The following is a 16,504-nucleotide window of genomic DNA, read 5'->3' on the forward strand; positions in this document are numbered from 1 at the left end:
CTTTGAACTTTGTCTCTTTCCTCTCAACCAGGCAAAGAGAGGGATAAGTGTGTGTCTGTGTGTCTTTCTGTGTGTGGTGTGCCTGTGTGTCTCTCTGCAGAGAGTAGATGTTCGCAGGGCTCTGGCTAGGCTTCTTACATTTCTCTCAGTGCGTACACACACACTCTCTCACGCACACACACAAGCACGCACACACACAGGCAGGTTGGCTGTTATTCGAGCCTTCCTTCTCGACTGAGAGAGCTTTCGCTCTCTTTCTCTCTCTCTCTCCCTTCCTCCCTCCCCCTCTCATGCTTTCTGCCCCCCAAACCCCCACCCCCTCTCTCACACACTCGCACACACACTCACACACTGCCTCTTCTCCCTTGCTTCTCTCCTCCTCTTTGTCAGACGGGCTGTTCGCTCTCTTTCTATGACACACACACAAGTGCTCCTGTGCTGATTGTGCCGTCTCTCACACACACACACACAAACACACACACACACACACACACAGACATACGCGCGCACACTCTCGCGTAACGGACCTTGGCAAGAGCTTGCACAGTGGGGAGAGGATAATATCTGCGCGGCGGTTGCCGTAGAGATGGAGCGTTTCCTGGGTTTCGTCAAGCAGATCCGTCGCTCACGGAGGCGCAAGGGCAAGAAGTACCGGCCGGAGGAGGATTACCACGAGGGCTACGAGGACGTCTATTACTATGCCTCTGAACACATGCACAGTAAGTCTGCCTGAGAGAAGGAGAGAGAGAGAGAGAGAGAGAGAGAGAGAGTAGCATAGTTGTCTTTGTTTTAGGATGCATGGAGGTAGAGAGGCAGGAAAATGGAGAGAGAATGGAGAAGTGGAGAATGGTGCTCAACTGTCATCAGTGGAAAACAGAAGGAGGTAAAGGGGGAGAGAAGAAGGGAGAGGGGGAGAGAAGAAGGGAGAGGGGGAGAGAAGAAGGGAGAGGGGTAGAGAGTGTTACAATGTGAGATTGAGAATGGGAAGCTGCATGGGAATCTTTCTTTGTTGTCTCTGAGAGCAAGATAGAGAGAGAGAGAACCAGAGAGAGAGAGGGAGAGGGAGCGCACTGCTTTTATCAGAAAGAGAAAGAGAAATTGGTGGTGTGTGTGTGTGTGTGTGTGTGTGTGTGTGTGTGTGTGTGTGTGTGTGTGTGTCTGTGTAGCTGGCACTATGATATCAGAAAGGAAGAGAGGAGCTCAATGCACTTATCTTTGGGCGGGAGGGCAGCACTGGGAGAGGGGCATGTGGGTTAGTAATCCATCATCCTTTCATCTGGAAGAAAGAAAGATGGGGTCGAGGTAGGAAAGGTAGAGAGAGAGAGAGAGAGAGAGAGAGAGAGAGGGAGAGAGAAAAGGAGAGAGAGAGAGAGAGGGAGAGACAAAAGGAGAGAGAGAGAGAGAGAGAGAGAGAGAGAGAGTAAAAGGCAGAGAGAGGGATCATGGGAATAGTGAGGCACTAGGCTTTTGTCATTGTTTTGTGTTGATGTGGTTCATCTGTGCAGTCATGTTGCAGGAGTAAAGTCACACACACACACACACACACACACACACACAAGGTCCAGGACAGTGTGGTCAAGACGCATCAGGTGCGTCATGTTTTCACGATGCACGTGTGTGTATGTCTACATACTTTCAGCCCACTGCACAGTTGAAGCACTAACTTCCACTCAGTTCCCACACGTGCCCATGTAAGTGTGTGAGTTTATGTGCTTGTTTGTTTGGCTTTGTGTTTGTGTTTGCTGTGTGAGCGCGTGTTCATTCATTTTATTTATTGCTAAGCTTTTCTTGCTGGCAGTACTCCAAAAGCTGCTAGCTGCGTTTGTGGTGTATTCATTTGTGTGTGTGTTTGTGTTTGTGTGTGTGTGTGTGTGTTTTGCTCTGAGCTTGTTGCTGAGCTGTGATGTATGTGTCCAGGTTGAAAAGTGTTCATTCGTATTGATTGGGACTGTGTTGAACAGCATGTCGTGTGTTGGCCATAAAACCTGCGAGAGGGACAGGATATTTATGCCCTTTGTTGTGTACATGCTAGAGGGGTTGTAGACTGTGTGTGTGTGTGTGTGTGTGTGTGTTCTTGCAGTTTTTCACAGGTGTCACAAACACCCTATTGGTAGCAGCTATATGAGGGCTCTACAATGCCCTTCTCATTTATCCTTCTTGCCTTTCTTTCTCTCTCCCTCTCTTTTTCTTTCTTCTTTCTATCACCTTTCCCAAGTTCACATTTGCATATCCCCCCTTCTTCTCTCATGCACCCTCTTTCACTGTGAGTCTTTCTGTCTTTGTCTCTCTGTGTTTCGCACACACACACACTCACACACGCACACACACACAGTCACACACACACACACACACACACACATGCACAGTCACACACACACACAGTCACACACACACACACACACACACATGCACAGTCACACACACACACACACAGTCACACACACACACACACACACACACACACACACACACAGTCACACACAAACACACAGTCACACACACAGTCACACACAGTCTCACACACAGGCACACAGACTTCTCCCTTCCTCTTCCATTCTCCCCATTTTTTATTCCCCCTTTCTCTTACCCTTTTACTCATTCCTCTTTCCATTGCTTCATTCCTCTTTCCATTGCTTATATTATCCCCCTCTCTCAGTCTGCCGTATACTTTGGGTGTGATGTTGGATTAAAGCGCCTATGCTGAGCAGAGCAGTTCTGCTCTACTGCCCTCAGGGGTGTGTGTGTGTGTGTGTGTGTGTGTGTGTGTGTGTGTGTGTGTGTGTGTGTGTGTGTGTGTGTGTGTGTGTGTGTGTGTGTGTGTGTGTGTGTGTGTGTGTGTGTGTGTGTGTGTGTGTGTGTGTGTGTGTTTTGTGCTAATGACAGAGCAAATTGAGTGTGTGGAGCCCTGTAATCAGCATTCCTCCACTGGACGGGAACAGAAGGGAGTGAGGGGTGAGAGTTGGGCTTGGTGTGTGTGTGTGTGTGTGTGTAAAATGCAGGTGTGAACACAGCTCAGCAATGTATGATTGGGATCCATTCTCCCTCTCCCTCTATCACACACTCTCTGTGACTCTGTTTATTCCCCTTCCTCTCCCCTCTCTCCAATCTCTCTCCACCAGCCTACCTTCACAACAGTACAAGGTTACCTTGTCTTGAAGGGGTGATAGCACTAGGTTGTCTGTAATGCTAGGTAAAGTGGGTGTGTGTGTGTGTGTGTGTGTTTGTCTGCAGAGCTACTGTACACTAGTGTCCTAAGAAGCAAGTGTGTCATGATATGAGGGAATCATAGAGCTGGTCTAGACACGTGTGTTTGAGAGAGAGAGAGAGTTGTGTGTGTGTGTGTATGTGTGTGTGTGTGTGTGTGTGTGTATAGAGGCCGATGTTCCTCAGCATCCTGTTGAAGGTGCAGCTGTGTGGCGATCAATCTGCTGCAGCTCTCCCAGGCAGCTGAGCTCAAGTGGCTTGTTGAGAAACAAACATTTTACAGAGCCCACTCTCTCTCTCTCTCTCTCTCTCTCTCTTTCTCTCTCAGCCCTCTCTCTCTCTCTTTCTCTCTCAGCCCTCTCTCTCTCTCTTTCTCGCTCACCCCTCTCTCTCTCTCTCTCCCTCTCTCACTATCTCACCCACACGCATACACGCCCTCTCACTCTTTCGCTATCCCTACATTAACTTTTCTCTCCATATTCTCTCTTTCTCTGTCACACACACACTCACACACATACTCACACACTCACACACAAATCTGCTAAACCAAAGTATTAATTAGCAGTAATAATGTGAGTAGATTTGTCCTGATGCGCGGAGCTTGTTTCTGCAATGACGGCGTAATTAAAGCGGCTCGTGCCTGTGCCTTTGATAGGCCTTCAGTGCAAAGCCTCTTTTCCAGCTCCAGCTCCCGCTACCGCTTCATGCTCCCAACCCCCCGACTCTGCAGCCTCTAATGTCTAATTGGCTCCGACCCGCTCAGGCGTGACTCACAGGAAGTGATGCGGCGAGGCAGCGTGAAATTATTTCCTGAAATTATTTATCTCAAGGATTTTTTTCCTTTTTTAAGGCTAAGCAGGAACCACCAGTTGTGTTGGTTTGTGCTGGGCCTTTCGTTAGCAGCACGCTCTTGTGTTGGCAAGGGGCCATTTTTGAGGGGGGGGCGGGGCATGGCGGATGGGTGTCAGGGGGTGGCATGAGTGCTGTGGCTGCTGTTGCCGTGGCAATCTGAGGGGTGTGGGGCGACTCTGTGTGTGGATGAGGATGTATGCGAATCTGTATGTGTACGTGTGTGTGTGTGTGTCTGTGTGTGTGAGTGAAATCAGCGGGTTGCTAATTAACTTGTATGTCAACGCCCCTGGCTTTGCCCCCTCCTCACTCTCCCCCACATACACACCTCACACACATGTACACTCTTCCGTCTCTTTCTCTTCCTCCCTCCCTCGCTCTCTCTCTCCCTCGTCTCCCCCACATCCTCTCTGAAGAGCTCATGTTTAATTCAGTGGCCTCTGAGTTGGTCCGAATGTGTCCATTTATCAGTTTCACACTCATGCGGAGTGTGTGTGGAACATTATCATTTGCTCTCTCATGGAAGGCATCTGTTTGTGCCTGGGCTGAATGGCCTGCCCACTTTTTAGATGTGTGTGTGTGTGTGTGTGTGTGTGAAGGCTGGCGTAATGGGGGAGTGTGTGTGTGTGAGAGAGCAGGTGCATCATACCTGTAGGTGTGTTTCTCTGAAGGTGAAAGAGTATTCTGCTGTGTTCGTAACAGTGCTGAGTTAGCTTTGTGTGTGTTAGAGGATGTGTGTATATGTGGTATGTGTGTTTTGCATGAGAATTCACTGAGTGTGTGTATTTTCGTGCCACTAGACGTATGAGAAAGTGTGTGTGTGTGTGTGTGTGTGTGTGTGTGTGTGTGTGTGTTCGTCCTGATGATGAATGTAACAGTATGAACGGGAGAGCAGGATCCGATAGAGAGATCCAGCACAGGGTACACACACATTCATTTTTCCTCCCGCAGGAGGGGTGAGTCCAGGCAATCTCTCTCACACACACACACACACACACACACACACACACACACACCACAAACGTCCATTTATTCCCGCCCCATCAGCATCACTGCGTCCATTTCTCTCTCAGTGTGTGTGTGTGTGTGTGTGTGTGTGTATGTGTGTGTGTGGTCACTCCTCTCCTCCGCTGAGCTGGTGTTTCTGTGATTGCAGTGAAGCAGTCTCTTATAGCTCACTGTCACTGTGCAAAAGCTTCTCCTCTCTCCTCATTCTCACTGATGGACAAATATAGCCAGCGCCGCCCTGCTGTTTTTAGCCTGCCGTTACCTTCCCAACCACGTGATGCCCTGCGTTTGTTTTGGGTTTTACTCCTGGGGCACTCTCCATTCCCATCCTGGAAATAAGAAGGTGCAGGCGAGAGTCCTTTAGACCCCTTTAGAGAACCATTTTAATAAAAAGCAAGGAACTGCCTGGAACCTTTTTTACTGTGATAATGACACTGGCTTTTCAGTAATTGTTCCTTTTGGATGATAAGATATCTAGTCCTTCTGGTGATGTATGGGTGTTGTTTGTCTTTTATAATCTGTTTTCCCTTAAACCCAAATGAAGCTGCTGAAAGAGATATGTCTTTAGGATACTTATGCTACTTATGTTAGCATTCTGAAGCTATCGTTAAATGACTCTTCTGGGATATGAATACCAGAAGTCTGTTTTAACTAATCAGATAACCTCCAAATAGACAGTCATGCCTGCCAGGACATTCGATTGGAGGGTGGATGGGTGGGGGCGTGTGGGGGCATGCTCATAGATAGTCTGGCAGAAGTTCAGCGAGCAAACAGCGCTGTCATGGCTTACAGCAGCTTTAATTGCTTTTATTGGTCTTCCTACAAGCGCAACTACAGGGAGGTCCCTGCCTGTGCCAAGGGCCTGTTTCTCTGCCTCCTCCTCTCCCTCTCCTCCTCCTCCTCTTCCTTCTCGCTCCTCCTCCTCCTCCTCCTCCTCCTCTCCCCTTTCCCTGATGGGGTTCTGTTTGAAGTCTATTTATAAAGAGATTCCCCATGAAGAGGAACGTGGTGGTGGTGGTGGTGACCTGAGTCCCTGTCACTGCGCCCCCCTCTGAGTGAGTGCGTTAGTAAAGAGCACTAAAACATCCCCGCTTCCTTAGGAAAAACATCCCCGCTCCCTAAGGTAAAACATCCCCGCTCCCTTAGGTAAAACATCCCCGCTCAATGGACTGGATCCTTTCACAGGTTACTGCATAGATTTAAGAGTAAATCTTAAAGTGAGAGTTTATATATAGTAACCATAGGACCATGTAGTAGTTTATTTATAGTAACCATAGGAACATGTAGTAGTTTATATATAGTAATCATCGAGCCATGTAGTAGTTTATATAAAAAAATCATAGGCCCATATAGTAGTTTATAAATAGTAATCATAGGGTTTATTTTCCCAATGCTGCAGTGAACTGGCATGCAGTCCAGAAGAATAGAGTTGGCCTTGCCATTTTTCACTCATTGAAAACGGCATTTCCATCCAGACTAGCTGAGAATAAACTGGCGTGGGGAAGACGGACACAGAAGTGGTGACCGTCTCGAGATGAAGGTCTAGATTAATGGATGAGGACTTGGAGGAGGCCCTTAAGAGTGTCGGAGAAACAGAGGACGTGAGGAAAAAGAGAAGAGATCAGAGTGGAGAGTCGAGACGTTTAAAACCCCGTCTGCTCATTCGCTCTTAGATGACAGCAGCTTCTTGTCTTGGCAGGAAAACACCAAGTGCAGAACACAGCAGAACAGAGCACAGAGCTCTAAACAGGGTTCTCTGATGTTCTCCCTCCCCTGTCTCTCTCTTCCTCATCCTTCCTCCTTTCATCCTTCATTCTCTCTCTCTCTCTCTCTCTCTCTCTCTCTCTCTCTCTTTCTCTGTGCCTCGTTTCAACAAGCAAGGCACAGAGGACCCCTTCAACTGAGATGACTGCCACAAACAGTGCTTCATGTCCTTCATCTAGTAAGCCAACTGTCTGCATAAAGAGAACACTAAACAATGTCATCACAGGGATAGGGGACTGCTTAGGGCTCCATCTGAGTTGAGTGAAATCTAAGAGAAGAAATAGGCTGAATAGGAGCTATGCCCACGGCTCTTAAGGCTATGAGTATGATTTATTTTATCTTGACTATGATGTATTAATGCGATTAATCAATGCCTGTGATTCATCAGGGACGAACGCTCCCAGTTGAGCCTAGCCAGTCCCATTTACAATACACTCAGAGCTTGATGTGAATAGCAATGAAGTAGGTCTCAAGAAATTGCAGGCTTGTGTTGTGCTTTTTTTTAAGAAAAGAAAGTTTTTCTTTCCCTTGTAGAGATGGAGAGAGAGATGTCGTCAAGTGCTTGAAAGACACACTATGTGGTTGTGCCGGAGGTGTCAACAGCCGTCCTTTCCCCAAGAAGGGCAGAGCAGCAGATGAAAAGAAAGGGTTACAGATTTCAACCTGGGTGCTCAAGAAAGACTGGGCTCTGGTCTCTGGTTTGAGAGAGAGAGAGAGAGAGAGAGAGAGAAGGAAAGATCATTTTACTTTTACAAAGCCTTTCATTGAACCTGCATGTGGATTAATGAAACCCAAAAAGACTATGTCATTGAATAAGAACTACGTCACCACTGTGAACAGAAACAATAGAAAACAATGCGCTCTTCCCCAAACAATAGCTTTCCTACTGAATGGATAAATGAACAAACGAGGGGAAAGTCACCTCCCGGTGTTGGCACTACTTTACGACTGCTCATTTGCAAATGGCCATCAGTGAGGGGCAGCCATCATTTCCTCAAATACATTTTTATGGGGCGCGGCTGTCTCACACCTGCAGCTGTCAAGGTCTCCGATGTCAGGGGAGTGTGTGTGTGTGTGTGTGTGAGAGGGTTTGTGTGTGTGTGTGTGTGTGAGGGTTTGTGTGTGTGTGTGTGTCAGAGAGAGATGGGGAGAGAGAGAAAGGGAGGTGTGTGTGTGTGTGTGTCTACACCTGATTGTGTGTGTGTGTGTGTGTGTCAAAGGTGTGAATGTGTGTTTGTCAGGGGTGTGAATGTGTGTGTGTCAGGGGTGTGTGTGTGTTTCAGGGATGTGTATGTGTGTGTGTCAGGGGTGTGTATGTGTGTGTGTGACAGGGGTGTGTATATGTGTGTGCTAGAGGTGTGTATGTGTGTGTTGTGCCATTTTAACGAGCAAGAGCAGAGGGTAGGTGATAATTAAGCCCCTGTGCTTCTGTTGCTTGCTAGCTGCAGTCAAACCCTCCGGAGGGCTGGGCTAGCGTCAGTGCTAATGCTAACAGACAGCCGTTCTTTCCGCCTTGTAGCTGGAGGAACGGGTGGGGATTGTAGGGTGTTCGGTATGAGTGCATTTGCGTGTGGGGGAGGGGTGGATGAGTGTGTGTCTGTTGGCTTAATGCCCCGGGGTGTGACGCTGAAATGAAAAACAAACACTTGCACAATTTATGTCTGCCGTCCACCACGTACAGTGATTGCACATCACCAGCACCCAGCCCACCCCCACTCCTCCCCCCAATGTCATCCATTTGTTTTATAGCGTCTGCTGATTTTAAGCCACAAACGCATTACCACAGATTAGCCTTCAGTAGCATGCACATGATCTGGAAAGGCTGCTGTAATTGGCTAAGTCCTGATGAGGCTGTCCTAAAGAGCGCCTGTTTAATTACTCACCCCAGCGTTTAATCCCTGTTAGTAATAATGCACCAAATCCCAACAACAAGTATCGAGAACGACATGACCAGCCAAACTGAACAAGAGATGCAGCAAAAGGCTTTAGTTGCAAACAACAACAACAACAGCAGTAGCAGCTGCAGCAGTAGCAGTCAGAAGCTGCAATTCCCTTTACTAGGCTAATCTCATTGCTCATCAATTTGGCATACTCCCAATTGCCAAATAAACCATCTGGGGGCAAAGTGCACACTAGTGTTGCACGGTATACCAACACTGAGAAAGTACCACCAAACTGGAGTTTTGGAAATGGTACGATACCAGCATTTAGAAAAGAATCTATCCTTTCATTATGCAGATTTGATATGACTTGACCTATTTGTGTGACTGTAGTGATGTTGCGCTAGTTGTGTGTGTGTGACTGTAGTGCTGTTGCGCTAGTTGTGTGTGTGTGACTGTGCTGATGTTGTGCTAGTTGTGTGTGTGTGTGTGACTGTGGTGATGTTGTGCTAGTGGTGTGTGTGTGACTGTGCTGATGTTGTGCTAGTGGTGTGTGTGTGTGTGTGTGACTGTAGTGATGTTCCTCTAGTGGTGTGTGTGTGTGACTGTGCTGATGTTGTGCTAGTGGTGTGTGTGTGTGTGTGTGACTGTAGTGATGTTCCTCTAGTGGTGTGTGTGGCGTTGCGGGAAACACCCCTAACAGAGTTTGTAATATGAGCCGAGAGCCACGGCAGAGAGAGCGGACCACCTTTTCCTTTTGTTCAGACACTCGACTTGAAGAGATGGCAGCAGCTGCAGCAACACTTGAGCGTATTGACCAAAGTGTGGGCTGAAAGTGGAATAAGGAGATGTTTCACACGCCGGACGAAAAAAGCGAGCCCCTTTAAACAGCCGCTCCACTGTACAAGCGCTGCTTTAAAGTGAAAAGGCATGACACACACCTTTACCTTTTTTGTAATGAATTTACAGACGACAAGTTGACTAGTTCACTTCCCTTATGAAAAAGATATGATCAAAAAGCTTCTCCGCAGTAGTATACTATACATTAATGATTATATTCATACATAGCCTACATATAAGCGTAGTGCTGAAAGTGTAGTCCATTAACATTCGCCCACTCACACTGAAATCCGTTACTTATCACTAGTATGCTGTACGGTGTATGAGAGAGTGTGATTGTCTATGAATGTGTATACGTTTAAGTATGTATGAGGTAAGTGTCTTTGTTGGAAATTTTCTTTATTGGGAATAACCCCTTGAGATGTAACATCTCGTTTTCGAGGGGGTCCACAACACAAATGTTTGTGTATGTGTTTAAAAGTAAGTACGTGTGTGTGTGTGTGGGCTAGCCAGTGTACTAGTGCAGGGGACCCTTCTCTGTAGCAGCCAGCAAACACATCGATCTCCGGCTTCACGTGTGCACTTAACACACCACTGAACTCCTAGATTGGATATAGCATTGCACTGGCTGAGGCTCTCATCAGTGCTGCGTATGTGTGTGTGTGTGTGTGTCTTTCTGTAGGTGTGTGCGTGTGTGTGTGTGTGTGTGTGTGTGTGTGTGTGTGTGTTATCCATGTGCTTTGGTGTGAATATGTGTATGTGTTGCATATGTTCGTGTGTGTGTGTGTGTGATGCATCCACTTATTGGTGTGTGTGTGTGTGTGTGTGTACGTGTGTACTTCAGTGTGAGTGTGTGTTTCATACATGTCTGCCCACGCACATATGTTTCTTCCATTTCCTGTCTGCCATCTCCTCATCCTCTTCCTCAGTGCTCGAGGTGAAGACGGGATGAAAGGGATGGAAAAAACGTGAAGAAAAAAAAAAACCTGCTTCTCTCTTCCCGTGCGCGCCACACAGCTCCATCATCAAAAGCCACTGATGAATGCTGATTGGCTGGCGCCGCGGCAATAGAGGAAGCATCGCACGTTAATCAGCAATGGCAGAGCATCGGCAGAAGCCTGCCAGCATCTTTCTGTTCCCGCCGACACATTCCAGGGAACTAGTGGGTTGGGGGGGTGGGGGGGGGTGTACTCGACAACAGGCGACCCCCACCACACCACCATCTCCCATCCCCCACCCCCACACAACCCCCCTCAACCGCCCTACCCATCGTATGCCGCATCAGATTCCTAATCTAGTTAGAGTGATGAACCCAAGCCTGTCTCGTTGTACAGGGGGGACTGCTGTGTGTGGCTTACACACTGCTGTTCGTTCTGTCTGGCTGTTGAAGTCGACTGCTTTTGTTCGCAATTACCAGTTGTTGCTTTTTCTGTCACTCTTTTTGTAAGCGAAAGGAATTGCTTAAGCCTCTTCAGCACACAAGCACGATGTATTTTGCAAGTGCCCTTGTAGATTTCCTCTCCGTGTGAATTAGAGGATGGGTCGTCTCAGATGGGTTGTATTAGATGTGACTTCGTCTACCATTTGGGGACTACCCTTCACGCGCACACCAGTCTTTTATCTTTCCTCCCAGGAGAGTTCCTCTTCCACTCTTTCTTTCTCTTTGTTGCATCTTTAGAAGTCTCTTTGTGTCTTTGTGTTCTCTACGGCGCGAGCTCAGGCATAAATATAAAGAGCTGTGACATGAGGAGTGCCTCAGCGCCGGTCCGCGAATGTTCATGTTTGTGTTCGTGAGTCAGAGTAATGACATGGAGCATCTTATTCCTCCCTCATCTGCCTCCAACACAATCCCCGTCATGTACACAAATACACACACTAACACACACACACACACACACACACTTACACAAACTCACACACTTACACAGCTCCCCCACACTCTTATTCCTTCCTGTTCTGCCCTACACATACGCTACATACACTCCAACACACACATGCACGCAATGAATACAAACAGGGGGGTGCTCGATTTATCCCCCATCCCCTTACAAGCATTGGACCGCCGATATGGCCCAATCCCTAGCACAACCATTTGATCCAACTCGCACGTCATCAGAAGCACTTGACCAGGAAGCGTAGCTCATAGGCTAGCATAAGCATCGAACAAGCAGATACAGCCAACACTCTGACCAAAAGCATTGGACCGGCGGAGAACAGCCCAAGCATCGGACTAGCAGATGCAGCGACCCTATCCACTGGAGTGGCAGAGAACCGTACAAGCATCAGACTGGCAGATGCATCCAACACACTGACCATGAGGAACCCTGAGCGTTATTGCAGCCTGCCTGCGTGGTTTATTTCAGAGCAGAGAAACTTCCTCGGCCGCTCCTTGGAACCAAACAAACTGAACGTAAGTCAACCTAGCCGCCTTCATCCACAGGCCACCGCACCCAAAGAGGGCAGAACCTAACTGTGTGCCAGCCTCTGTGTCTGAGCTCCTAATGAACCTGAAAATCGATTCCGCAGGAGGCTTATGCTGTGTGTGTGTGTGTGTGTGTGTGTGTGTGTGTGTGTGTGTGTGTGTGTGTGTGTGTGCACCCTGAATTCTTTCATCTGGAGGGTTTGCCTGGAGGGGGCGGATGGTCTCATTCTACGGGGTCACTGCAGTGGGCTCTAGTGTGTTACTGTGCGGATCGAACGGAGCCTTTCGCTCTCTATGAACACTTCAATTAAGATTCCAGACGGACGGGTGTCAGTCAGTCATCACCTTCTCATCGTACTGTACCCACATAGAAACATACACACACACACACACACACACACACACACACACACACACATACACACACACACACACACACACACACAAAATATATATTTATCCCTTTTGTGGTGTAAGACCCACTGCACTCAGCAATAATCATTAGTTCAGCTGGATTATTTTCCTGGCCTGGCCACTGTTGGTCTGCTGGAAGGCCCTATCTGAACCATCCATCAGAACTGATTCTATCAGCGCACTGCCTTCGCCCCCTGTGCATCTCTCGTCTCTCCCTAATCTTTCTCCCTTATTTCCTCCTCTCTTTCTTCCTTTCCATCCTTTTGTGGTGTAAGACCCACTGCACTCAGCAATAATCATTAGTTCAGCTGGATTATTTTCCTGGCCTGGCCACTGTTGGTCTGCTGGAAGGCCCTGGTCTGAAGGCGCAGCAGCAACAGGAAACTATGCCACAGTAGCTGCTCTTTAAACCAGCGTGGCTTCAACTGAGGTGGGCCTGTGGATTAATGCGGAGAGGCACGTCGGACGCCTCTGAGCACTTAAAGTGTCTTTTAGAGAGAGAGAGAGAGAGTGTGTGTGTGTGTGTGTGTGGGGGGGGGGGGGGGGTCTGCAAAACAACCTCCCTCAGCTGCCCACCCAGAATCTTTTGCAGTGTCTCATGGATCTTTCTCTTCACTCTTTTTCTCATTTCCTGGCTCGCCCTCTCATTCAGTTTGTCCCATACTTCCATCCACATCGCCTCACGTCTCTTTCTCTCTCGCTCTCTCTCTTACACACACACTCACACACACACACATACACACACGCACGCACACGCACGCACACGCGCACACACGCACACACACATACAGGCACACACGCACACACACACACACACACACACACACACACACACACACACACACACCCCATCTCTCAGAATGCACTATCTGAACCATCCATCAGAACTGATTCTATCAGCGCACTGCCTTCGCCCCCTGTGCATCTCTCGTCTCTCCCTAATCTTTCTCCCTTATTTCCTCCTCTCTTTCTTCCTTTCCATCTCTCTCTTTCTCTCTCCTCTCTCTGCGGCTTTACTCTGCCTCTCGGTCTTTCTCTCGCTCCCTCCTCTCATGGTTTGGGGAGGGGAGAGGAGACCTGGCTCAGTTGAAAATTCAGAGTTTTCATTTCATCTCTATTTTCATGGCCTCCACCCAGTTGGTGGCAGAAGCTTTTAGCTGGCGGCTGGGAAAAAATGAGACTGTTCATTCCTCCATCTACTGTCTTCAGTCAGGCACTCAGGCAGTGCCCTGCTGCTGTTCATATCTGTGCTTTGGGAAGGTGGATGCCTGCGGTGTGAAACCTACTGCAAAAGACTAATGCCATGTCATGCAATTTCGTGAGTGAGTGTGGGAACAGGGAGTGTGTGTGTGTGTGTGTGTGGGAGGGGGGGGGAGGGCGGGGGTGTGTGTGGGTGTGTGTGTGTGTGTGGGGGGGTGAGTGCGCAGAAGCGGTTTTGGCATTGACTGTTCTTCCAAAATGCTCACACACACACACACACACATACACACACACACTGATGCATAGGGCTGGGATTCTTCTGCGATGGCAAACAGAGATCAGATAATGCCCCCTGCGTCCCATGGGGAGAACCAGCTTCTGCCCTTTTTTGGCCTGACTGCCGGGTGTGGTGGACGCTCCGGGTGTGTGACAGATTAGTTTAAGCCCCCCACCGAAAGAATCAGGACGTAACAGACGTCAGGCCTGCCCCAGCAGATGGATTAAAGGGAAGGAAACAATCTAACCGCACAGCTCTTGTGAAGGTGTTCAACCATGCTGCAACAAGCATTAGGACATGACGATATCTACATCTCCTCTGCTTTATGGTTTCTGCAGTGACAGTCATGGAGGCTGTAGGGAGCTATTTCCTTTTGTTTTATTTCCCGTCCGATCGCCGTTCAATCCCGGGGGCGATATGCGCCATTTCCTTGTTATGGGGAAATCAATACCACTCGTATGCGCAAGTGATAGCAGGCTGTCACTAAATATATTTACCTGAAGTGAGGGGGGGTGGGAGATGAAGTGGCGCTGTGCCCAGTGTGTGTCTGGAGACGCCGGGAGAACTCAGTTAGGCAGCAGTGCAGAGGGGCTCAGTTCAGCTAATGGAGCCTTAAACATCTGCTGCGCTCTAATTAACTGATCTCAGAACAGCGGGTAGAGAGCCTGAGCACTCCCATCCAGGTTTAGTGCGCAGTGCTGCGACACACCCTGAAATGATTGGGATGGAACAGACAGATGATGATACACACACACACACACGCACACTCACTCACTCACTCACACACACACATATCTATGCAGTATTGCATATGCACACACTCACTCACCCACATATGCACACACACAGTCAAAGATGTATATATGTGAAGTATTTAATGCGCGCACACACACACACACACACACACACACACACACACACACACACACACACACACACACACACACTAGGAATGGGTGGTATATCAACTTTTGAAGGAATATCGATATATTTTCAAATGAGATATAGGATGAGACGATACCGTTGATATCAATATAGTTTCATGTTGCGTTACGAAATCCATTTCTTCTGTGAAGCCAGGTCTGTGTTTGCATCTCTCCTCTCTCACATTCTCCACGTAATTTTACTCTGCTAGTTTGTTATCGTTATTGAAAACACCTGAAAGATTGATTCTCATAGATAGGCCTATTTTTATTTAATACTATTTTTATATCATTTTTTCATTCACATGTTATGCAGCTGTATTTTCTCCAAGAGGGAAGGAAACCTTGTCCTTGCATTTTATTTTGATCTCAGTCTGTTTCAATAAAAGTGTGTGCTCTGACTTTTAGCCCACTCCTGTATCTTCACTGTATTGCCATTCAGCCTAGAAATACCAAGATATGATTTGTGGTCTATGTTGCCCAGACTTTACACACACTCATATTTACATCCATGTACATTAACATTGTTGCATTAGAGAATCACACCCCCATTCCACACACACGAAAACTCTCATACACAGTTGCTAAGACCCATGAATATGCCACCCACTCACTATTGTTTCAGAGAACTTAATGTACTCTGCACACAAACTCCAGCCTACCCAATACAAACCTTGTACAAACCTGTTTGCAGTAAAGAGCTTGCTGTGTGTCATCTAATTCACACACACACAAACACACACACACACACATGTACAGGGTTTATGGGTTTGCAGGGCTGTGATGTGCACTCTGCCCAGACCTGAGACGTACATTAGAGGGGGAGGGAGGGAGGGAGGGAGGGAGGGAGAGAGAGAGAAAGAAAGAGAGAGAGAGAGAGAGAGAGAGAGAGAGAGAGAGAGAGAGAAGAGAGGAGAGAGAGAGAGAGAGAGAGAGAGAGAGAGAGAGAGAGAGAGAGAGAGAGAGAGAGAGAGAGAGAGAGAGAGAGAGAGAGAGAGAGAGAGAGAGAGAGAGAGAGAGAGAGGAGGAACAGACGGGGTGGGAGATGGCAAAGGAGAAAAAGAGGAAATGAGATGGGTAAAGTGGGAATTAGATCATGAAAGACGGAGGAAGATGAGAGAGACGGAGGGATGGAGTGAAAGAGAGGTGTGGGTGAGGGACGCCACGGAGCAGAGGCATGGACCCGTCGTAGAGGAGGAGGATGGAAAGATGGGGGGATGAGGGACTGGACTGCGGGAGGGCTTTAAAATGCAGATGACAATGAGTCTCTGACCTGAGGCTGTTTTTAATGAGACTGGAGGGAAGGGTTCTTTGTCAAGACTCCATCTCTTTCTTTCTTCCCTCCTTTTTCTGTGTCTTTGTCTGTTTATTTTTTCATGTATTTGGTGTCATCTCTTTCTCCTCTCTCTCTCTCTCTCTCTCTGCAAACCCACACACAGAGCTGGTAGAACGATGTTGCTCTTCATATACAAACTTCAACATATCTCTGTCCTTTTTAGGTGTGTAGGCTGATTCAGTCTGACACACACGTACACACAAACACACTTGAATTACTTGTACACACACACACACACACACACACACACACACACACACACACACACACACACACACACACACACACACACCCAAACAAACACCTTCTCAACTCACCTGTTCTGCCCTCTTTCTCTTCCTCTGTGAGGAGGCTGCTAATTACCTGCAGCCAGTCACTCCTCTGTGA

At 48.0% G+C, this 16,504-nt stretch overlaps 1 protein-coding gene across 1 annotated transcript in view; it reads left to right on the forward strand.

The window, feature by feature from the left end:
- The first annotated feature begins 453 nt into the window (after nt 1-453).
- Nucleotides 454-16,504, forward strand: part of grip1 (glutamate receptor interacting protein 1) — a 199,734-nt gene continuing 183,683 nt past the window's right edge. Inside the window, exon 1 of the mRNA XM_080835056.1 lies at nt 454-719. Coding sequence (XP_080691182.1) covers nt 587-719 — 133 coding nt within the window. The 5' untranslated portion in view covers nt 454-586. The remainder of the gene's footprint in view (nt 720-16,504) is intronic.

Source organism: Sprattus sprattus (assembly GCF_963457725.1).
Source record: "Sprattus sprattus genome assembly, chromosome: 3".
NCBI lineage: Eukaryota > Metazoa > Chordata > Actinopteri > Clupeiformes > Clupeidae > Sprattus > Sprattus sprattus.